We start from the raw sequence: 24,272 nt of genomic DNA on the forward strand, positions 1-24,272 counted from the left end.
TAGCAGTGGATCTGAATTTCCCCATGCTTAAGGTGGAGAGTTCAGATCTGGAAGATGTGTGGTTGGGTTTCTTTTGTTAACTCAGACCATCTCTTAAAATGTGCCTTCAAAAAAACCTCAAGTTATCCATTCATTTGAAACATTGTTCTGAAAATATGAATCCTCTGGTAAAGTCTCTCAAGACCCTTATCAGGAATCTGCAGAGTTCTTGTAGATTTGTTTATCCTCCAGTCACAGTAAATTAGACACATGCTCGTCCTTCCTCCCTCCCATCTGACTCCGATAGAACAGTCTCTGTAATATGTGACTGCCATCTCCCATAGAACAAAACTTCCCCAGTCTTCTGGCATTCCTTTCTGCTTGTGACCCACTTACAAGAATCCCCTGAGACCCCAGTGAAAATCTGGGAACTGGTGCGACGAAGTCGTTGCCCTGGATTTGTTTTCTCACTTCACCAGTCTGCTCATCACAGATTGCTGCTAATGGAAATGACGGCCGTACTTTATTGTGACAAGATGGTGGGCTTGACTATCCCATTATCCATCTCATAGCCCTAGATGTGTTTAGACACTACAGTGAGGAATCAGCATAATCTAGATTGGCTCATCTCAAATTCCAGCCTTGTAAAATTGTATTTGGGGCAAGTAACACTTTTGTGGGCATATACATTGGCTCCATCCTCCTGGTGTAGGTGAGCAAGTAGACTTGTTAAAGTAGATTTTAACAACTTGTACATCTAGTCACTAAGCATGTGTGCACAGTAGCAGTAATTGTATGTGTAAATGGCTATGCATAATCCCATGGGCAAACGATGCACTTTTGCCCATGCAGTTAGGAATATTTGAGCTTTGTGTCTGGACTGGAAAATTTTCCTGCCCATTTCCCCAGGCTGCCGTGCCATCTGATCTGTGTAAGTGCTGTGTTAGGGGTACATACACTCGTTCCTTTCAAAGTGCAGGGAGGAGGTCTTTTGGGGGAGTTTGTGCTGTCATCGTAGTCTATGAAACAGCTTGGTGGAGTCTGAGACACCTCTGTTCTGAGGAAACGTGTTCTCAAAACCACACGGAGAGTTTGTCTACCCAGCAGCCGAGGCCTCACTTGTGAAATTCTGCAAGATAAAGACATTCCAAACCACCTTGGCATTCAGGGAGTGCTTTCAGGATTAGTCATTTAGAGAGAGAGAGAGAGGAGCACGCACTGCATGGAGCAGGAGCAACTGCTGTGTGCCTCTTGCTTGCTTCACATAAAGCTTATGGACCACATCTCACCAGGGCTGCAGCCAGCAACTTGTGCGCGACCACATGAATAACTGAGCTCCTAGACAGCTTCTTCAAGTGACTCCTGGGATAACACAGAAGTAGCTCTGAGCTCCCCATGCAGCCCAGTACTGAAGCATGGCTCCATAGGCACCGACTTTTACTTTCCCCAGGGGTGCTCTGGCCCCTCCCATGAGGCTCCACCCCCTGCCCTCACTCTGCCTTTTCCCGCCCCCAGGCCCCAGCTTGCTGTTCTTCACCTTTCCCCAAGCTGCCAATCTTGCACCAAACAGCTGTGGCTGGTGGGTGCTGAGTACCCGCTATTTTTTTCTGTGGGTTCTCCAGCCCCGGAGCACCCACAAAGTTGGCACTTATATGACTGGATCCATTTCTGCTGGGAGAGCTCCTGGCCCAATCACGTAAGCTCCTCATACAGGATCAGTGATCAGGAGAGATTATACGAAACCTGACGCCAGTCATGACCATCCTGTTCCCAGTGAATTCAAAAGGAGTTTTGCCACCAAAGTAAATGGCAGCGCCAATCAAGCCCTGTTAAGTGACATTCATGCCTCAATCATTTGTTTTTCACGCTCTGTCCCTCCCCTTTTTTCCTCTCTTCCTTCTTGTTGCTTTTATGTGATTTGCATTTAACAAACAAGTCTCCTTTGTTTGGCCGTCTTTTCTAGCATGCTTTTTTTAATTATCACAGTCATTTTGCTTTTTTCTTTTCTTTTCTTTTTCTTTTCCTTCTCTGCTTCCCTGTTCTTTCTGCTCTCTGGAATTTCCAATGCGTCACACTTCAGCCAGACTTGGTTCAAATTCAGATGGCTCCAAAGGTATTTTCAATGGGTATCTGATGTGCCCTTTTTAAGTAAGGAGTTTCCTTATTTAAAAGGCTATCGCCTGTGCTGTGTGTATGTGAGAGTGATCGCACAGTGACTGTGGCCATCGCATGCCTTATGGGACCAACGTGGTATCCGCACTGGAATCTCTGGCAAATGGCATTTCTGAGTTAACGTCGGGTGCCCTGATACCGGAGCAATTTGACCCTTGTGGCCAATGTATTTCCTAGAGCATTTGGTTTGCTGGTGCCATGGGTTGTCATGATGGTCAGTGGTAAATCCCCCCCCGCGTTGATGGGAATTGCAGGTGCTCGGCACCTCGGGCTCTGCCCTCTGTGAGCAAAGTTCCGTTATTAGTTCCCCTGCCAGCTTAGCAATGGTCCCTTGGAGATGGTACTTCAAGGTGAATTTCTAGTGACTGCCATGGGAGCGGTTGTAGTTGATGGTAAAATTAATATTGAGAGCAAAGTGTGATGCTTTCTGTGGCCTAACAATTCCGCTGCTCATCTGAAATGTAGGGTTGCCAGTTTTGGTTGGACGGATTCCTGGAGATTTCATCACACGACAATCTTTAATTAAAGATTAATCTTTAATTCCTGGAGACTCCAGGACAATCCTGGAAGCTTGGCAACCCTAGTAATGACTGCAGGGAACATGGGAAGGTGGGCATACAGTAGGGCTCACAGCACCCAGACCCCAACCTGAACTAACTCGCCCTGAACCTTCGAGAGCTTCTCCCTTGCCCTGTTGACTCTAAATCAGGTGTCAGTCCAATCTGACTGTAGCTTTGGGTCTCTGAACATCTCCTGGTTCAGTAAAGCTGTGGGCACCCAACGGTGACCTAAGCAAAACAATCCAGAAGAACTAGCTTGGAAATAACCCCAATTCCAGTGAGCTCCCTGAAAGGGCCAGGGTTGCCTGTTTGCAATACCTCCAGCCCAGGGAGTCCACTCTTGGATGTCAGCTACTTGGGGATGACTTTACTGCTCGAGAAGTTCCTCTTTTTGAATGTCTGTCTCTCTTTATTTCTCTTCCAGGGAAGGAGACTGGTGGCTGGCTCACTCCCTCACGACAGGACAAACGGGCTACATCCCCAGTAACTATGTCGCACCCTCAGACTCCATCCAGGCTGAAGAGTAATTGAAATCTTTTTAGACAGTTTAAAAGAACAATGCAAACAGCCTGCCAAGTATATTTTTTTCAGACATTTTTTGTAGCCTCCTAAAGGTTTTTGTGGGCTTTCTGAGCTTGCCACTCTGTTAAATGTTTTGTTGTCTTTCTCGGGCATGCTCAAAGCCAAATGTTAAGACTGTATATGTTTTTGTGCCATATACAGTGAAATCCGTCTTGAGCAACTGCCCAGGGGTGGCCTGTGTAGTAGATGTGGCCCTAAAGGATCTGATTTTTTTTTTTCTTTTTTTTCAGACCAAATAGGCATTTAATTGCATAGGCAAGATGTTGACTAATTTACATATGCAAATTAGGGACAGCATGCCAATAGTCACACTTGCACCTGCAATGGCCCTATTTGTGTATGCAATCCCACTAGTGGTCTGTGCAAACGAGGCATGTGCAATTGGCTGCACCACTAATTTTAATGTAAATCTACCCTGACAGGTTGCACGCACCATGCTGGAAGGCTTGACAGGGCTAACCCCAAATCACACAGACTCCCATCTGAACACTGCTGCAGGCACTCCTGCAGCTTCCACTACGCTGTGAAATTAACACCCACTTTCTGCTCCACATCTGCGGGGGGGCAGAGTTCTTGGAGTAACACTGGGCTGGGATGCCTGGGGGACACTTTAATTAAAAAAGACAAGTGACTGCGTATGACACAGAATTGCTTTGGGGGGGAGAGGCTTTTGCTGTTTACCTAATTATATCTTTCCCAATAGATCCCTAGCCCCCTGGCCGTTGGGATTTGAGAACTCTGACGAATGCCTCTGGCTGTTAATGCAACCCTTGGTTCTAGCAATCGGTGCTATGGGGGAGGGGATGTTGGGACATCCCTCTCTAAAACGTGGTAGCCGTAATGAAGAGGGTCTAAATTCAAGGGGTTTTCCTTTGCTGACCTGTTGCTTGCTCTTCCAGGTGGTATTTTGGGAAAATCACTCGCCGGGAGTCAGAGCGGCTCCTGCTCAATTCTGAGAACCCCCGAGGAACCTTCCTGGTCAGGGAGAGTGAAACCACCAAAGGTAACTGAGTCCCCGGCAGCGCTTAGGTCCATGGCGAAGGCCTATGGGGTGGTTAAGTCTTGGAGAACCGTCCCTATATGGTGCTTCTGTTAGGATCTGGAGGCACAATGCAGTGGGTGGCCAGTCTGCTGGGTCCAGGTGTCTCCCCAGGCTCTGTTCTCCCGCTCACAAAGATGGAATGAGGAGATGCTAGCTGGCATTGCTGAAAGGCCCCCCTTCTCTGTGCACACAACCCCTATAGTGCCCCCTATCCTGTGCTTATAGGGGCAGCCTATCTGCAGTACCCCCAGAACCCTTGTCCTGCACCAAGGGCCAATACTCACCCTTAATCGGTGACCTTCTTGCTTTTAACCCTTGCACTTTTAATCTGTCCCCACTCAGCCAGCTGTTCCAATGGGTGGTTCCCCCCTCTCTTTCTCCAGCCGATTGGCTGAGAGCTGGGTGGGATTGAAAAGTCTGGTGTAAACAGTCTCCGATCTTGTGCTTGCCTCTTCCCCTCCGGGAGAACAGTGCAAAAACTGGGTCACTGAGCTGGGAATAGCTGGGTAACCAATGGCAACGGAGAACTCTGCAGTTCCCTCCTTCCTGTAGTGCCAGGGGCTGTTGGGTTGGAGCTGCTTCATGAAGACCGTGTGAGGACCTGGCTGAGGGGTGGAGCAGGCTAGCTTATACCCGGGCAGCAGCAGCCTCTGCATCAGCAGAGAGCCTGGCTGTGAATTACATCCGCCCTGGGTGCTTGTGCTTGCTAAGATTTCACCAGCCTTGCTCTGACCTGGTGCGCTCAGTGCAAGCAGCATAATTGCTCTGAGTCGTACAGAGATTTAGACTTGGGGGTGGGGTATTCAGTTAATATAACTGGGGAGGAGGGCTGAATGTTGTGTCTCTGACATGGGTGAGTTCTGGTGCTGTCTCCAAGCTGGGTTGGAGCGTGCAATCCAAGGCCCCAAACAGCTCTCTGCATGCTGACATGAGATGTTCTGGGATGGTGAAGTTTAGGACTGGTATAAATGGGCGTATATAGTAACTTATGTAGCAACCTCCCTCTAGATGGATTCCCATGTGCTTCAGGCGTAGGCTTCATCTGTGCTTGGAGCTGGGCGCGTGATTCCCAGCTCGCGTCGGCAGCTCGCCCTAGCTCTCGTTGAGCTAGTGTGCTACAAATAGTAGTGTAGCTGTGGAAGCATGGGGAGCAGGGACTGGCAGCATGGGCGAGCTGCCCTGAGTATGTACCCTTGGGATCTGGCACGGGTTTGTCCCCCTCACAGCTAACCCATGCCACTGCTCACCGCTGCCTGTGCTACTGTAGCTAGCTCAAGGAGAGCTAGCGTGAGTCTACACAGAGTCTCGGAGCCTGGGTCAGACTCAGGCTCGTGGGGGTCAGGTTACTGAACTAAAAATAACTGTGTAGATGTGGGCTAGAGCTTGGGCTCTGAAGCCCATCCCCATCCTTAGGCTTCAAAGCCCAATCTCCTGTCAGAGCCGCAACACTTCCATGGCTTTTCTTAGCGCTGTAGCCCAAGTCAGCCTAAGTGTGCCAGACTCACTCCCCCTCTGTTGTGCACTCATCTCTGGGTGTTAGGTGGCAATGCTACGCAGCCATCATGCTTGCAGTGCCTAGAGATCTTGCCCAGGTCCAGGGCTCTGTGGCAGGCATTGTACAAACACATGGGAAGGCAGTCCCTCCCCACGAGAGCTTAGCCTTTGGAGATCAGACAGAGAAGAAGGGAGATTATCCCCATTTTGAAGAGTAGAAACTGAGGCCCAGGGAGTTTCTCAAGGTCACACGAGATGTCTGTGTTAGCTCAGTTCCCGGCTCTGCATCTCCCGAGTTCCAGCAAAGCGTGTTCAGGAGGGGAAGTTCAGACTAACTTCTCCCACTTCAACGACTGGGTGAACCTATGTTAACAGAAGGTCACCACCCATATAAGGATTTGGTCAGGGCTCTAGGGAGTCTGTCTGTCTTGTGCTGCAAAAAATCCATTTAAACCACTAAAAAGAGGAAGCCTGGAACATTTCGCTGCTTGAGAGTTGGCTTGGTTTGGATTTGTGCTGAGGCGGATTTTCAACACTCCACAACAGCACAAGTCTGTTGAGCAGGTTGCCAGTAGCTCACTAGGTCATGCAAGTTACGAACTTTATTTTTGTATGTGGAGGCCTCTTTGCCCTGAAATGAGTCCAAACCACTCCCTTGCCAGGATTGACCCTGCTTGCCTACCTAGAGTGCCCGCATCTATCCTGGGTACTGGTGGAGCCCCCATTGCCCCCCAACATTTAAAAATGGAAATAGCACGTGCACACTCTCCTTTCTCAGACCATTGGAGCAATAGCTTGATTTAATTCATAGGCTTGTTTGTAGGAATGCGTGAGACGAAACACAGGCACCGACTTTCTTCTGTCTGGGTGGGTACTCCACCCCTGCTCTGCCCTGAGGCCCTGCCCCTTTCCCCAAGGCCCCACCCTTTCCCCACCTCTTCCTGCCCCTGCTCCCCTTCCTCCCCCCTGCACCTCCTGCACGCCTCTAAACAGCTGATTGGTGGGTGCTAAGCACCCACTTGTTTTTTTTTCTGTGGGTGCTCCAGGGCTGGAGTTGGCACCCATGAGAAGAAAAGCTAATCTGCTCTTCGAGGCCTCTGGGGGATGCCTCTGTCTCAGTACTACTGCCAATGAGCAGTTGGATACTGTAAAGACGATCAGGTATCAGAGGGGTAGCCGTGTTAGTCTGGATCTGTAAAAAGCAACAGAGAGTCCTGTGGCACCTTAAAGACTAACAGATGTATTGGAGCATAAGCTTTCATGGCTGAATACCCACTTCGTCAGACACATGTCTGTAGAGGCAATGTGCTACTTCCACCCGTGTCCAGTGCCAAGTGTTTGGTGGAAAAGGCCCTTTGACGGTAGGTCTGCACAGTGTGGTTCTTAGTGTGTGTTGACTGACTCGCGCTATCTCTGCACGAGGGGAGAGCACTCAAAATAGCAGTGTCAACACTGGCGGTGGCTCCGGCTAGTCACCTGAGCTCGGACCCAGGGGCTCGGGTAGGCTTGGACTAGGGCAGCTAGTCTGAGCTACCTTCTGTGCTGTGATGTTCATGCTGCTCTCTTTAATGCGCTTTCTCGAGCAGAGCTAGTGGGAGTCTACTCGTGCTGGGAATCACACCTCCCAGCTGCAGTGTAGACAGACCTTAAGGGGGCTACATGGTATAATGTTTGGGACTGGGAGTCAGGGCACATGGATTTTCTTCCTAACTTGGTCACTGGCTCGCTGTGAGACTGTGAACAAATTGCTTTGTTGCTCTGCCAGTGTTTCCCCATCTGCATAGAAGGTGTTGCATTTCACTTCACAATTTTTAGGCTTGATTCAGTGTTTGCCAGCTCTCGTGACTTTGCTGGTTCTCACCCCCCAATAAATACTGCAAGACTCACAATGAAGTTCCAGCTCCTGGAGTCATGTGATTTTTGAAACATTTGTGGTTTTATTAGCCCTTCCTGGTTGTGGAGGAAACCTGGAAAATGTGATCCCTATCCATTCCACCTACCCTCACAAAGGTTCAAGACTCAGAGGCATATAGACTTTTTTGGTTCTTTTTATTTTTAAAAATGTTATGGCTTTGGGGGGGGGGCTGACTCACTATTTTTGCACACTTGGGTTGGCGCTCCTGTTAATGAACAGGACACTGGTCAAATTTTGGCCCCAAATGGAGATCTGGGAGCTCCTGAAAACACTTCATTAAGTCTTAGAATCAGCATGACTTTTTTTTATTATTATTCCAGTGAAAACAGTTTATATGAATAAAGCACTAGCCGTCCCCTGCCGAGCTGGCAGCCTAAACATGGCAGTGCTGGGAGCTGAGCTGGAGCCCCCCCGAGCTCCAGAATCCCAATGCCCTCCAAAGCTGGAGGGTGCTGGGGTTTGGGGATTAGCCTGGGCCCTTTCTTTGAGAATGGCTTTAAACATGATTTTTAGCCTGAGGGGTCTGTCACTCGTATCTAGCAACGACCCATCCGAGGCGCTATGGCAGTGCAACACACTCTTACTTCCTCTCAGAAAGGGGGGGCTTGGAGCTCTCCTCCCCACCCTTCCAGCTCCCACAATCCAACTGTTCCCCTCTTTGGGGATTGGGACACGGCTGGTTCCTGCCTAGGCAGATTCCTCCTTTGTTGCTTTTGTTGTTATCTGGAGCCTTTCCCAGTCGTGCATTCATCTTCGCTCCTCTCACATGGCTGCTTGCCCTGTTGCCAACCCAACCAGCACTAGCAAGGCTCCAGAGGTCACGTTCCCTTTTGCCAGCTGTTTCCCCTCTCCCGGCTTGGCTCCTGTAAGCCAGCAGGGACTCTTCCTATTCATACCTCATCCGGGAATCACACAGGGAGGCACCTTTGTCCTCTTACCCTCACTTCCCCACAGGGAGGTGATAGCAGGGCCAGCTGATCCTAGACACCTCACCAAAATATTCTCCATCTCCCTGTACATTCCACTGAAGAGCCATGTCCCCATTTAAAGGGAAGTGGCTGGTTTTTGTGCCTGCCCTTTTGTGTACTCTGCATTTTGGTGCTATTCATTTCATGTTTCTTCCCCTCCACTCTCCTGTCGATGCCTTGTTAAGCCAATCCAGTGAAATTGGAACAAAGATTATGATCTCTATGGGCCAGAGAAGTGGTCAGGGGTACACCTGTGTGAGTGGGTGTGATGGATATGTGTGATTTTTGTCAGCTGCCTCTGGGCTGGAATGTGCTAACTGGGAACACCTAGCAGCACTGCACAGCAGTTTAGGAAAGAAGTGAGGGAACAGTATCCAGGAGAAACTGCAGGGGGGAATTTAGGGAGGCGGAACGTAAACCCTGGAATTGATACTTGGCCAAGACACTGAGGGTTAATGACCCCATCTTATACTGCCGTTGGATCTCCTGGGATGGCGTAATGCCAGGTCTTATGTTTCATCCACGACATCTCTGACAAGCCCCACAGTGTGTCCTAGCACCATGCTGGGGCACTGACAGGTAGGGTGACTAGACGTCCCGATTTTATCGGGACAGTCCCGATATTTCCTTCTTTGTCCCGCATCCCGACCGATGTTCGGTCGGGACACTGGACAAAAAAGCAATTTTGCCCTCCGCTCTGGCACTCATGCCCCCCCCCACCCCGACTCCGCCCCCTCCTTCCCCCATTGGATCTCTCCATGGAGGGAGGAGGTTAGGAGGAGGGTCGGGCAACTACCAGGAGCGTGGGAGGGGAAGGGAAAGTTGCCGCGGCTGCCGGGGGCTAGCTGGGCATGGCCCGGGCTGCGTGCAGGCAGCAGCCGGGGCTGGCTCTGGCCCAGGTGGGCAGCGTGGGCCGCCGGAGACACGCGGCGAAGAGAGGCTGCGGGGGCGAAACTTGTCCCAGGCAGGGAGGCCGGCGGACAGGGGCGAGGGGCCAGCCGGGGTCCCCATAAACTTCCCCGCCGCTGCCAGGGAGCCCCGCGCCTCTCTTGCTCGGCTGCGCTCCAGCGGCTCGCCCCGCCGGGAAGGAGCCGCTGGAGCGCAGCCGAGCGGGAGAGGCGCGGGGCTCCCTGCCGGCCGGCGGCGGGACGCGCCGCATGTGCCCACGGCGGGCTGGGGGGCGGGAGGCTCTGCGGGGCTGGGAAAAGCCCTGGCTCCTGCCCGTTGCCCAGCCTGGAGCCCCGGGGAGCCCCTCAGGAGACCGGCCGCTGCTGTGGCTCGGCTGTGCCAGCCCTGGCCCCTTGCACGCCCGCGCCACGCTGCCCCCGGGGTCCCCGGCTCACATGCACTGCCGCTGCCCCGCGGCCAGCCCCGGACTTTGCTTCACAGTGCTTCTTATCGGTGTCCCCCCCCCATGCCCTCTTTATCCCCAGCCCCTTCTGCATCGAGGCCAGCTTTTGCCCTGGGGTGGGGCCTGCTAATGCCCCCCGCCCCTGCGAAACTGCTTTTTTTTTTTTTTTTTTGCTCCGCCGCCATTTTTTTTTGCTCCGCCCCCCCCTCCGCCCCTCCCCGCGTCCCGATATTTCATCCCTGTGATCTGGTCACCCTACTGACAGGGCAGTGAATCACCAGCATCACTGCCTTAGCGGATAGGTGTTCTGTGGAGGTCTACCATCTCCAAGTATTTTTTTGACCCACACTGGTTAGCTTATGGCGATTGACAGCCTCACTGCATGAGAAAACATAGCTGGAGGCCACAACTGGAGTTGGCCTTGCCTGCTCCTTTGTTCAAAGGACATGGTGCCTCTATACTTTGATTTCTCCCCCCCCCCCCTCCCCCGGGTCCTGCTGTGAAGTTGCTGTCCTGTTGCATTGGCATGTCCAGAATCTCTTCCATGGACACAGTCCCACCCGCTGGGAAGCCTCGATCCTGTCAGCAAGGCTGTGTGTATTCCCACACCATGGGGCGTAAAGGGAGAAAGCAATGTGCAGCTGTCACAACCAATAGTTGTTTGCATTGGTTCTCCCCTCGTCTTACTGTGTCACACTGGCTACCTTAGAACTGTTCAAATTGTCCCAGTCTTAGGATGACACATCAACCGAGTTACGTCTCTAAAGAGCATGCGTGCCCCTGCCCAGGCCCCTACCCTACATCCCTCGGGGGGAGGGATAGCTCAGTGGTTTGAGCTTTGGCCTGCTAAACCCAGCACTGTGAGTTCAATCCTTGAAGGGGCCACTTAGGGATCTGGGGCAAAAATCAGTACTTGGTCCTGCTAGTGAAGGCAGGGGGCTGGACTCAATGACCTTTCGGGGTCCCTTCCAGCTCTATGAGATAGGTATATCTCCATATATTATTCCCTTCCTATAAACCTCAGCGGAATAAGACACGCTTCTATTGCATCCTACTCAGTCATTTTCCCCCTGCTCTTGGAGTGTCCTCTCAAGGAGGACTGAGGTGCACCTGCTCTCCCCACAGGTGCCTACTGCCTCTCGGTCTCTGACTTTGACAACGCCAAGGGGCTCAACGTGAAACACTACAAGATCCGCAAGCTGGACAGCGGTGGCTTCTACATCACCTCCCGCACGCAGTTCAACAACCTGCAGCAGCTGGTGGCGTATTACTCCAGTAGGTGTCGTGAGACCGGTATCAGCGCCCTACATTTGTACTGAATGCAGCTGAACCCATTCCCTGCCCTGCATTCCTTTACCGTCTACGCAAAGTAAAGTGTAGTCAAGCCTGGGACAGCCGCTCAGAAAAAGCAGGGCCTGTGGGTTAGTAATGACAGAGGAGAGGGTGTCTTGCCCCAAGAGTTGAGTTTGAAGGAGGGGAAAGGGGCTGCTGGACAGATGAGGTTACGGCGAGTGTACGGGGCGTGGGGAACAGCCTGGTAAAAGCACAGCATTGAAAGTGGGAGAAGGAGATGGAGACATCGGAGGAGGGTGTATGGAGGCACAGAGATGTAGTTGGGGGGCAGGCTATGTAGGTCTTAGGAATTGAGGCTGTGTCTGTCTCTCTCTTCGCAATGGGGAGAAGGTTGGAGCAGCTCCCTCAGTGGCTGCAGTGGTGGGACCCTTGTGTGGACAAGGCTCCTGCAGCTTCTGGTATTCAACACTGCGTCACTCTAGACTTGCTCTGATCAGGTTTTGTTAGACAGGGCTGCTGACATCTTCTATCTTAGTGCTTCCTTACAAGCTACCACTGACGCAGCTGCACCATTGTTGGCAATGATGGGTAACTTTGCCAATAAAAAAATCCCCAGTATAGAAAGCCTCAGGGCTGCATTGTGGTGGGGATGGGAGGCCTGGGGTTGGCCCCCAGCTTTATTTTGGCAGGTCAAGCAACCAAAAAGAGAAGCCAAAGGTCTGTTTCCACTTCCCTGAAAACATACAGGATGCCAGGAGACTTGGTGATTTTAGATAGAGGGAGTAAACGTGAGGATCCCTCCTCTCTAGCCCTTGTCTCCTAAGGAGATGTCATGTCTCAGCAGGGGAGACAAATACTAGATGTTAAGAGGGAAATTATCAAGGAAGGAAGACTGTGTTTTCTCCCTCCCCTCTGCAATGCAGAGAACGACCCCCTAGAGACCTCTGGCCTTAATGCCGTAGCAGGTAAGCAGTGAATGGCAGGCTCCATTTGAAGTCTAGAGGGGGGATGTTGTCTTCCACATGGAATGTAGCACCCCAGGCAAAAGGGTCCCAGGCACCCTTCCCACTGAAATAAAATGGGGAAGAGCCAAATAATGGGATTTTAAGTAAGAAGGGAGGGGATGATGATCAGAACAGACTCTGCCGCTTTGGAGGCTGGCAGGACTTCCGGTGAAGATGCCGTCTATCTAAACTCCCCTTCATGCCTGTCTATCTTCCCCCTTGCCAGAACATGCTGATGGCTTGTGCCACCGTCTCACGAACGTGTGCCCAACTGCCAAGCCCCAAACGCAAGGACTTGCTAAGGATGCTTGGGAAATCCCCAGGGAGTCTCTGCGGCTGGAGGTGAAACTGGGGCAAGGCTGCTTTGGAGAAGTGTGGATGGGTAAGGATTCCTCCAAACACACACGCCTAAGGCGGCGGCAGCAGCAGGTGCCTGGGCCATGGAGTGTCTGCTCCTCTTGACTTGTTAATGAGCCAGCTGGATTTCTGACAGCGAGGGCTGGATGAGAGAATAGGAATTTCAGCCTTTGTTATTCCTTGCAGCAAGTTGAGTAATCCCTCCTTCCTGGCTGATGTCTCCCACCTGGGTGGGAGAAGGGGTGCTCATTGGAGGGATGCGAAGCTTCCCCAGTGCTGAAAGTGCCCCCTAGGGTGCTCTGAGGGAGCGTCTCTCTTTCCATCAAACAGGCGGTATAAATGGGATGGGAGGGAATAACTTCTAGCACCGTCAGAGAGCCGTGGATTGCGGCCAGTGCAGTGAGCGCTGGCCAAGGAATGCTGATGTGTCAGAAGTCGGGTGGGACGCGGTGAAATCTGCAGCTCTCCCTGTGCTAGTCAGGCTCAGGCACTTGTAGGACTTCCACGCCTGGTGCAGCATCATCCCTGCACATCCTGTTGTTAGTGTGTCATGGCATAATCTGGCTGTGACTGGGTCTGGGCACCGCGCCCCTGAAGGCGGTGTGCTAGGTGAGCGCCTGTAAAGGCAGTGCCTAATCCTCCAGGGGCTGCTTCATAAACTGGCTCTGGCTTCTGCTCCAGGGACCTGGAATGGCACCACCCGGGTGGCCATAAAGACTCTGAAACCCGGCACCATGTCTCCAGAGGCATTTCTGCAGGAGGCCCAGGTGATGAAGAAACTCCGTCACGAGAAGCTGGTTCAGCTGTACGCGGTGGTATCGGAGGAGCCCATTTACATTGTAACGGAGTACATGAGCAAAGGTGAGTGCCTGGCACCCAGGGCTGGGGCAGTCATAGGCAGGGCTGGCTCCAGACACCAGCCCAGCAAGCAGGTGCTTGGGGCGGCCAACGGAGAGGGGTGGCACGTCTGGCTCTTCGGCGGCGGGTCCCTCACTCCCTCTCGGAGCGAAGGACCAGCCACCGAATTGCCGCAGATCGCACTCGTGGCTTTTTTTTGCTGCTTGGGGCGGCAGAAACCCTGGAGCCGGCCCTGGTCATAGGCTCTGATAACTGAGGAACTGCTTCCTATTTGTCACTGAACCTCCTGTGTGAGCAGAGAGAAGCGTGTAGGGCAAGCTGCACTGGCCACCGGCAGCAGCGAGATGCAACCACCTGAGGGAGCTGGAAGGAATCTCTCCCTAAAACGGATTCCATAGTGCTCCCATACATGGAAAGCCGGGTCCTAGTGGGCGGAGGTGGAGACCTATAAATGACCCAGCCAGCTAAGCACAGTCTTACCCATTCCTCCATAGAAGGCGTGTTGGATATTTACCGGCGGCACCCGCCCGTGGCAATGTGCAGTGTTCCCTACTAGAAAGGATAGAGTTAAGGGAGCTGGGACCCACTAGAGTGCAGAGGGGTAAGGAGACGGCCTGCTTGGGAGCTGACTGGGGAGGGGGAGGGCACAGGTTGCGAGGAGAGGAATAACCACTTCCTGCCTTACAATGCTCCCACTCTGGTGCATGCACTGCTGCCCTCGACTGGATGGAACTGGAGCTGTGCAATGTTTCATAGGCCCTGTCCTGCTAACAGATTGGTCTTTAGGCAGGGGGCTGTGGTTTTTTTGTTTGTTTGTTCTTTGGGGTTTTTTTTTTTGTTTTTTGTTTTTTTTGGAGCAGGAGGATTTGGATTCTGTCCCTACTGTTGCCATGGCATTCCAAGTGGCTGTAATGTGCAGCAATGAAATCCCAGGTGGCTGCAGATTGGTTTAGCACAAATACTAAACATCTAGTATTTAGCACAAGACTCCTCACCCCAGCCCCAAGGGCAGCTGCATGTGAGGACACCTCCTTGCTGTTCTGCTCAAACATCATCAAGTGGCCGAGAGTCTGGTGTCCACTCCTTCCTAACAGTAGCTGACGGTTGTGCCTTTCCATCCTAGGGAGCTTACTGGATTTCCTGAAGGGGGAGATGGGCAAGTATCTGCGGCTGCCCCAGCTGGTGGACATGGCGGCTCAGGTGGGTCTGGCTGACTGGAGAGCTGCAGTTTGAATTTCCCTTTTATCTTCTTGGCCGCTGTGGCCCTTGGACTTCGGGCCTTCTCATGCCTGGTCTGAGTGGGGTGTGGGAGTCCAGCTGCCAGAGAGGACAAGACCATCATGCCAGCCTTCACGAGTGCAATCCAAGGCCAACAGGAATCCACTAGCACCAAAGTGAAATGTCCCCCACAGTTTGAGGCGCTGCCTGAGACGTCCTTGTCTTCTGAATTTGGGGGTAACCCGATTCAAAGCCAGCAATCCCATGGGGGTGGGGTGGGCAGGGAAGAGAGGAAGAATCTGTTCAGAATGGGACGGCCTCTGTCCCACATGCCCTTATCTCCTTTCTGTTTCTCTGCCACAATTGCTCTCTCAAGCGAGGCCTGGGAACTGGATGGTCAGGGCACAGCCAGAGCCAGAAAGTGCTAGACTTTGGCTCGCCTGCCTTCTGGGTCTTTGCCAGCAGTTGCTGGTGTATGGCACCTCCGCAGTGAAAGGTCAATAGCAGCCTGACCTAAGCCGATTTATCGGGCTCTGGAGGGTCACAAACTTAGAGCTGTACTCTGGAAAACCGTGAGGGATCCTGTGCTAGATCTGTAGCCCTGATTCTATGGCGCATACACGGGAACAAAAAGCAGCTGTCGTCCCTAGCTTGGCTCCTGCCACTGGACTGGTCCCATCAGATTTTACTGCCCGGATCCAGCTGCTATAGAAAAGGCCCCCAGTCTGGGGCTCTGGGTGGTATTTCATGTAGAATCCCGGGGAAGAAAATCCCTCATCACTGCCAGGCTTTTGTCCTGTCCCGTCCCGTCCTCCCCCCCCCCCCCCCCCCCCGGTGTCTTATTTATGGCCACAAACCTGCATTTGCCTGACAAAGCATCGCAAAATAACTGCGAGCCCCTTCCAAGTCCTATCAGCTCAGCGTGACCCAGCCCCCAGGCTGATGTTGGGTTGCCACTTTACCACCTCTATTCCACCTCCAGCAGAGCCTCCCAGGTTGCTGCTGGAGTGCCGGCTACGTTTACCATGTCCCCAAGGCAGCTGCAGGCAGCTCTGCATTAACACGAGCACAGTTGTGAGGTCTAGTGCGTGTCCTGTAGTATCTAACGTTCTCTGCGCACTGTCCCGTGTGTGGGCTACAGATCGCATCTGGAATGGCATACGTGGAGAGGATGAACTACGTCCATCGGGATCTCCGAGCTGCCAACATCCTGGTGGGGGAAAACCTGGTGTGCAAGGTAGCCGACTTCGGCTTGGCCCGGCTGATTGAGGACAATGAATACACGGCCAGGCAAGGTATGGGGAACGGGAGGGGGTGCATAGCCTTTACGTGCGGGCGTCAAAGGGAGCTGTGGAAAATGGAAATGACTGAGGCCCAAACTGCTTAGCATTTCCAAGCGGAGCAGGGCAGGGCAGGTGAGAGCAAGGTGGCACAAGCCATTGGTATGTGCTCCTAGGTTCAAGTCTAGACCAGCTGAGGAATTATTCAATTGTTGCCTTCCAGCCACTCTTTGTGGGTCTGTCTGGTTCCCTGCAGGCGGGCCCCCACACTGCATAGACTGCCCCGCTGGCATGGGTGGTCTCTGCAGAGGGGCCAAGTACTTAAACAGGGCATGGAGGCTGAAGTAATCCCTTGCCCCCAGCCAGTGAGGGAGCCTGCACAGACTGCAGGTATGGAGGGACATGGCTCTGCAGGGCTCTTGATCCAGCACTTCTCAGGAGTCTGCAGTCACACTCCTATGCTCAGATGTGTATGGTGTGACCCTGCTGCTCCATTAAACCAGCACTTTAACTCCCGTTCACCTGCTTCTATTCACCCTTCCCTGCTGGTGCTATTGGAAAGTGAAGGGGATGGGATTTGAGACCCTACTTTATGCTTTTCAGACTTACTCCTGAGGCAGGCTCTGTCCCCTGCCTAGATATGAGAACTTAATAAGGTGCTTGCTGTCCCTGTAAGAGCTGAGGGGGAAGCAATCACCGTCACTAGTGCCACGGACTGCAGAGGGGGCAGGCATAACTTTTCTCCAATGCTAGTTCTGTAGCCTAGTCCTCTGAACGGAGGTCTGCAAGTCCGGCTGGTGAAACCTCCCATCTAGAGTAGCTCTCAGCTGACACCCATTGTGGTGTCACTATCCCTCTGTTCTCCTCTAATGGACATACAGGTTGATTGCATCTGAATCTTATTTTCTATCTCTGTTGCTTAGGTGCCAAGTTCCCCATTAAGTGGACAGCCCCGGAAGCTGCTTTGTATGGCAGGTTTACGATCAAGTCAGATGTCTGGTCCTTTGGAATCCTATTGACTGAGCTGACCACGAAGGGCAGAGTGCCATACCCAGGTAAGAGTAGGTACCGACTAGACACCAGGAGGTCCTATGCAGTCGCTGGCCATTGCAGGCTCTGATATCAGCTCAGGCTGTGGCAGATCCCAGCTGATCTATGGAGAAGTGTTTTGTCTAAGTTGCCATGGTGACTCCTAGGCTCATCTCAATGGAGAAACTTGCTGTGGTGTTTCTGCCACTGCTTAGGGATGGGGGTGGATAATGAGGCCTTCCCCATGGTGGGAAAGACCTGAGGGGGGGTCTTGTACTTGGACGAAGATGTTCTCTGAGCCTTGAGTGAAGGCCCAGACCTCCTGCCTTGGATCAAGTTCTTCTCCCATTCATGCTTGGAGTGAGTGACTGGCTGTATTTAGGGCTGAAGAAGATCTAGCTAGCAGAATATCAAGGTTCAGTTCCTAGCTCTACCACAGACTAGCTACACGATCTTAGTCAAGTCAGCTAGCCCTGGTATGTCTCACTATTCCCTCTCTTGGCTATCAGGTATGGTTAACCGGGAGGTGCTGGACCAGGTGGAACGTGGCTACCGGATGCCCTGTCCTCCAGAGTGCCCCGAATCACTGCACGATCTGATGTGTCAGTGTTGGAGGAAGGACCCAGAGGAAAGGCCCACCTTCGAGTACCTTCAGGCTTTCTTGGAGGACTACTTCACATCGACAGAGCCCCAGTACCAGCCAGGCGAGAACCTATAGACGTGGGGATGGCTCCTGGTGCCAAAGACCTTGCTCTCCTCCTGGTGTGTCCATGCACATGTCACAAGACACACGGCATCTCAGGAACTCCTTGCAGAGTCTGGTTCTGGTGACTAGCCTTTCTCCCAGAGGGTGGGACTGGTGCTTTTTAGCCCCGCAAGGTGGAGGGGGCTGGGTTCTCCCGATCACGAATTACTGATTTATGGTCTGTGTTTAACAAAGTGTGGCCATTTGACCTGGAGATGAGTCTGAAGGGAATTGGCTGTGTGCAGTGACTGGGGGTTGGAGAAGGAGCCTTTCCAGAAGAAACCCAGGAGGGAAGGTCTGTGCAGAAGCTGGAGGGGCTTTCAGGGGTCTTCCTCCTAGTAGTTCTGAAGTGCAATGAAAGGCATTAGACAACCTCTGTCTAACAACGACCTAGGCTTCCTTGCAGCCTGCCTCTCACTGGAGCGCTTGGCTCTGCTGGGACTGGATGCTAGTGCTACAGATCAACACCTTTCAATCTCCGATCACGCAGCTTCCAGCCTTTCTCTTTTCTTTTAAACCAGCACAAGGTTCCCCCCGTACCTCTCTGCTCCCTACACCTGTTCCCAGAGCAAACTTGGCTGCAGTTCACTACAGGAATGTTTGTGGTTTCAGACTGAGAGACTCTTCCAGAGAGGACGTTCACATTTCAGTGCTCGCATGACTCGGTCTCCACTGCCCCATCCTGCTGGTGTACAGGGCTGTGGCATTGGGACACTAGCGCCAGCCCCCTGGCCTTGCTGCAGGTCCCAGGCACATGTGAGTTTGGATCAGGGATGCTGACTGTGCCTGGAGGCTCGTGAGGAGATTTTTCTCTGCGGGCGAGATTCTACTGGAGAGCTAGAAGGACTTCATGGCCGAGTTGCACGTGCAGCTGCATTAGTGTTCACTGTTGCTGCTCATGGGGCCAGTGACTTCTGACTTGTATCGGGACCATGTTAAATCGTGAGCTGCAGGTTTCTGTCTTCCAGTCTCGTCTGACCCAGCGAAGGGAACCTTGTAATCTTGATGACTACTTCTTAGAGACACACTAAGGCAAATGCCAATGGGGCAGGATACCTCTCCTTTTTCCTACCCTTGCTGCCAACTCCCTATTGCTTTGAGGGGTATTCTTCAACGAAGTACCCCTGGTCTTCCAGCCAGCACCCTAAGCAGCTCACCTGGAGAACAGTCAGCCAGACCCTCCTGCCTGTCCTCATTCCACTCATTCAGATGCATCTTAGTTTACTCCAAGGCTTTTAGTGCCAGAGAAGCAGGGGTGGTCATTCTTGGGACACTGTGGTGTTCGCGCCAGCTCTGCCACAGTCAGGAAAGCCTCTGCCCAGCAAAGGGTTCTTTGTGTCTGAATCAAGGCCTGATGTGGAGCTAGCTTACCTAGGGTAACGGGGCCCTGGCCGTGCCCCATTGTCTTATCCTCCACAGGCTGCTGAGTTTGGGAGACTCTTGGGAGTGCATTACCCACTCCATGGGGGCGTGGTTTCAAGAACTACTTATGGATGCATTCAGGGTGGAGGTGAAGTCTCCATTCTGCCTGAGAGCAGAGGGGCCTTCCCCTCCATCTTCACTCCATAATTGGTCTTGAGCGACCAGGGGGCATCACCTAAACTCCAGACCCTGCCTAAAAGTTAAAACTCTGGATTCTGCTGCTTTAGCCCGGCTTCCATGGCTGTTTTCCGTGGGTGCAGGTGAGGGTCTGGGAAAGGGCTCCCATGGGGAAGATCACTAGTGCAGTGCTTCCACTCAACCCCGTGCTTCAGCGGCTGGAGCTGAGATCTTTTGGAATCCTGGTGGGCTCTTTGTACCTGCCCTGTGTACAGCATGGTAAGGTAGGGAAGCAACCTCCTTGCCTCATTGTGTATTGGTGTCTGGCCTAGTTGTGCCCTTGCTGCAAACTGGCCTCGGGCCTATGAATGGAGAAATCATGCAAAATCTCTGTTCCAAGCCTTGGTGGGGAAAGGGAGGAGGAAGGGCCTGATTCTGTAAGTTGCTAAGAGCCCTCACTTCCCACTGAAATCCTTGGGAGCTCAGGTTGCTCAGCACTCTCTAGGATTGGATCCTAAGTACTTTCTTCAGCAAACAGCTGGTTGCTCCCAATTCACGCTCTCTCTGATGGTGCACGAGTGGCTTCCATGCTTGTATTTATGCAGCCACGTGGCAGAGGCTACCTTGACAGCAGTTGACACACAAGTGGCTGGTTGTATTTTTCATCAGGCTTGTGAATAAACAGCAGACTTAAGTTTGCAAGCTTTGCCCTGTGTGTATATAGTTATTAAAATCTCTAAGGAATCCCTTCTTGCCAGATCACTGCTGATCTTCTCTTCTCTTCTGCTGTTTCCTCAGGCGGAGAGATCTGGTGGAAGGCAGATTCAGACACCAGTTCTAGCTCAAGCTGCTGCCAAGGGGGGTTTTCTGGTGACCCTGACCCTGATAGAGAAGCTAATAGGCCATCTACAGCCAAGTCAGTCATGGTGCAGGAGAGATTACAGTAGCCACGGGTCAAGAGACAACTCTCCATCTGCTCTTAGCTGCCAGGCAGAACAGGCAGCTGGATGGATTGTATGCAGGGCAGTAAGATTCTTGGATTCAGGTCATTTAGTTGCAGTCTAGGACAACTCTGCAAATGAAAGATCTGTGTCTCAGCTACCGGTCCAAATGGACAATGGAGGAATGCTGTGCTGAGATCTGCAGCGGGGAGTGTTAAAATGGAGAGTGAGCCTGGCCTGTCAGTGAAAGTGCTAAGCAAAAGGCCCACTCTCTTCAGTGGGGGAGGGAGGGAACCCCAACTCTCGTTAACTCCAGAATGCCCTGGGGCTCCATCTCGATCAATATGGTGCCCTAATGCAGTTGTGTGCTGGCAGCGCGCACCCCCGTTTTGGAGATGAGGCCTAAGCACGGCCGAGGGAACAGCAGTCCCGTTTCTTTTTGCTGCAGAAGGCTCCTTGCTGCTCAGCAGCACTTTTTCCCCCTTTGGGGTAGACCTGGAGTGTCAGAATGAGAGAGGCAGGGAGGTGGAATAGCAAATGGTGCCCATGTGGGCAAAGTGTCATTAATGGGCAGGTGCTGTGCCAAAGACAGGAGAGAACGCAAAAGACACCGCCCCATCCTTGGCCAAGACAGCTGGCTGGTCTTCGGCCCAGATCTCCAAATGCACCAGGCGAGGTCCCACCTGCTCAGTCCTTAAGGATTTCTTCATTCTAAATGAGTTCCAGTCATAAAGCCCCATGTGGTGTAGGCCTGTCCTTGGAGCAGGACTGAGATCTGCTTGGCCAGCCTCTAGAAGGGAGGGTGCTCGGAGGGGTGGGGAGGTAGAAAGGGGCTGCAGGACTGCCCTTTCCTACGTCACATCCAGGGGCTGGAGATGATTCTGAGTTTGACGGTTTTCAATGACCGATCTTGCTCCTGCCTCCACCTCATGATGGATGATTCTTTAAACAAACTATAAAACCCAAGCAGCCACCGAAGCCCTATTTAAATCACCTCTTTCTAGCAAAGTTACTCTGTTCAACTGGAGCAGCCCAGCAGCTTTCTGTGGGAGTAATGGCGTCTTAAAAGGGAGAACTTCTAATGAGCTGTAAAATAGCCTGGTTTTGTACATAGCCCTCGAGTCGCCTGGGTGCTCACCCAGAGCCCCCTGTTGAATTAGTTGCATGTGTTTTTTCGAAGCTAACACTCGTGTCTGCAATTGGACGTAACTGGAATTCTTTGCCATTTGCCCGCAAGGCTTTGGTTATTGTCATTACTCGCTCGTGTTTGTCTGTGGTTTTGGATGCTCTTCAGTGTGCCAATAATCCCCCAAGAACCGAACCCCTTTGGCAACTGAGGGACTGTGCTCCAAGCCCAACCTGTGGCCCACTTAGTCCATGCATTATTCAAAGAGTTTAGCTGTCCCAAACAAGGGCTGTCCTAACTGCTTCCTTTAGGTGGCATCTGTCCTGTGGGTGCTTTGGCACACTGGCCGAGAGTGACTCCTGACCCTCTGTTCTCCAGAATTGTAAGTTCAACATGATCCATTCTGCCCAAGGCTGGGTTTGGTCTGGCTCAGCTGCCCGTTCTTGATGCAGAGGAGAACTTCTTTTCTGGGGAGTGTTAAGGAGTGCTGGGCAGGCGCAAATCCTTCCCCTGGAGAAATGCCGGCTGGGGGGAGTGAAATCTCAGAAGCACATGGGATTTTAAAAAAAAAAAAAAAACCCTAGAAAAGCATGAGGCGCAACCACGCATGACTTTGAAAGTGGACTCAAGTGATTGATTCTGATGTGCTTCCCCCAGTCCCTGACCACCCCAGCCTGTGGAGCAAAGTGGGTTTTGGTATTTTCCATACATTTTCTTCCTTCATGGCCCTAACGTTTTTTCCATGTTGGGATCGATCCTCATCTTTAGGGCAATTGAGCCAAATCTCCACCATGTCCCAGGCCCTTGTGTATCACAACTGCAAGTTGCAGAAATGTCTTGGCAGCTGTGGTGAATCCCCCAGGTGGAGCTAGTGGGCTGTGAGAAGTGTCCAGGGGCATTCATGGAGCTGACTGGCTGCATGTGGGCTAAATCCTCCTTCCCCTGCCATCTGTGCCAAAACTCCAGTTGGTTTCAATGGGATCTGTCCTTCAGTCCCCTCTTCCCCTGCCTGGTCATAGTACAATGCAAGCAACCTTGGGAGATATTCTAACAGTGCTGCTGTTTATAGATCAGCTTTAACTCACGTATCTTGTCTGTATTGCTGATATGCCTTTGTGATTAAACATCATTCAGGTCAAAAAATTAGGCGGAGTGTGACTCCATCCTGGCTTTGTAGACTCTTTTTAAAGCCGCCTTCTCCTGAGCTCTTGCAGCCACGTACGGGCCCCACTGAAATCCAGGTCACAACTCCCATTAACTGACATGGCACCAGCCTTGGCCTCTCAGAATAAAACCCTCCCTGTCCAGCAGGGGAGAAGCAGGTGCAGAGGGATGAGGTAATTGTGTCTTCCCAACCTATCCCCTCAAATGTGGCTAGAAATCTAGCTTCACTGGCATTCTCTTCCAAACCTGGGCATGGTGGGAGGGTTAGTTCATTTTCTCCCAGAGATGCTGGGACCCAAATGAGAATCTTCCTTTTAGGCTTTTGTTTTGTTTTGTTTTTTTTCCCCCACCAGGAGCTCAGGGAAAATGGGACTGATGAAAACACATACCTAGCCCTGCATCTCACTCTTATTTATTAAAACTGGTTTGTTCTCTCTCTTGAAAAGGCTGAGTTTCCACTCATCTCCAAGAAAAGTTCCTATCTTTCTTGGTTAGAATGTTAATTTTCTGTATTCTTTTAAATGAATTTTGGACTTAAACTAAAAGGTCCTTCTGCACAGCATAAAAGTTGCTGTGTCTAGATTTCTGCATTCATGAGCAGGGACTCTGGGTCCCTTTTTCATGTTCTGTGTCTTTTTACATATGTTGAGCAGTTGTGGAGAAATCCTAATTCCTAGCGAGATCAGATTCCCACCCCCTTTTTTTGTAAGGTTTCTAACATGCAGAGAAAGTATGTGTGGGGGGGAGGGGCATTAAGTGTGTGTTGTGCCAATGATGCTTGTATAATTTATATAATATATCTTTAAACACCTACCACCAAGGAGAAATTGTTGCTTCAGAAACAAAAATTGGAATACGCTGAAGAACAGCAGGCTGACGGGAGCTGGGGGGGAGGAGGTAACGGCAGATGTAGATACTGAAAAGACTTTTTTTCTTTTTTTAATATGTACGTTTTTCAAAGAAAGATGGGGGAATAGAATGACTTAAACACGGATTGTTTCCAGCTCTGTCTGATTTTACTACAGCTGGTGTAGCAATAATGACTATTAATAATTTAAGTGAATACGAGATGCTCTTCCCCTGTCTTTGGCAAGCTTTTGAAGAAGAACAGAGCAGGATTCTTTGAATTCTTTTTTGTCCCAGGTTCAGAGTAAACCCCTCTCCATTGTGCATGATCTAGAGTGTGGTAGAGCAGGGTGACCCTCCTGTGTGGGGCCAGGAGAGGACATAGGGTCTGTTTATGTCTTAGGGCTGGATACTGGCATTGGAACTGACTAATACCCTGCAGGCAGCAGGACGGAGAGACTGTGTGTTTTGCCAATTTTATTTTTTAAGCCAATAAACTAAAGAGGAATCTCTTTACCTAGTGAGTCTGATGCTCTTTGGCATTGATTCAGGGAAATAAATAACCCCGTACAAGGTATTCTTCTGCTATTGTAACTTGTTAAGTGTTTTGTAAAATCTCCAGCTGCTGACTATGCAGAGAACATGGTGATCTGTCTCTCTTCCCTGCTCCCCACCCCACTGCCTTTTGAGTGTCTAACTAGCTAGTCCACCCCCCCCCCTTTTTTTTTTTAATAATAAAACTTTTTGGAAAAACCTAAAGTCCCCAGATTTGTGGAATGGGAGGCGGGGGTTCTTTGAAACTCTGATAT

The 24,272-nt window shown here is 51.6% G+C and overlaps 1 protein-coding gene across 6 annotated transcripts in view; it reads left to right on the top strand.

The window, feature by feature from the left end:
- SRC (SRC proto-oncogene, non-receptor tyrosine kinase) overlaps positions 1-22,041 on the top strand; it is a 70,450-nt gene extending 48,409 nt beyond the window's left edge. For all 6 annotated transcript variants that reach the window (XM_065565912.1, XM_005295319.4, XM_005295320.4 and 3 more), the window contains 9 exons: positions 3,136-3,234; positions 4,193-4,296; positions 11,189-11,338; positions 12,587-12,742; positions 13,399-13,578; positions 14,699-14,775; positions 15,935-16,088; positions 16,997-17,128; positions 17,612-22,041. In XM_065565912.1, the coding sequence (XP_065421984.1) occupies positions 3,136-3,234; positions 4,193-4,296; positions 11,189-11,338; positions 12,587-12,742; positions 13,399-13,578; positions 14,699-14,775; positions 15,935-16,088; positions 16,997-17,128; positions 17,612-17,820 (1,261 nt within the window). In that variant the 3' untranslated portion in view covers positions 17,821-22,041. The remainder of the gene's footprint in view (positions 1-3,135; positions 3,235-4,192; positions 4,297-11,188; positions 11,339-12,586; positions 12,743-13,398; positions 13,579-14,698; positions 14,776-15,934; positions 16,089-16,996; positions 17,129-17,611) is intronic.
- The last annotated feature ends 2,231 nt before the right edge of the window (positions 22,042-24,272 follow it).

The sequence above is a fragment of the Chrysemys picta genome, chromosome 13, assembly GCF_011386835.1.
Source record: "Chrysemys picta bellii isolate R12L10 chromosome 13, ASM1138683v2, whole genome shotgun sequence".
NCBI classification, from domain to species: Eukaryota; Metazoa; Chordata; order Testudines; family Emydidae; genus Chrysemys; species Chrysemys picta.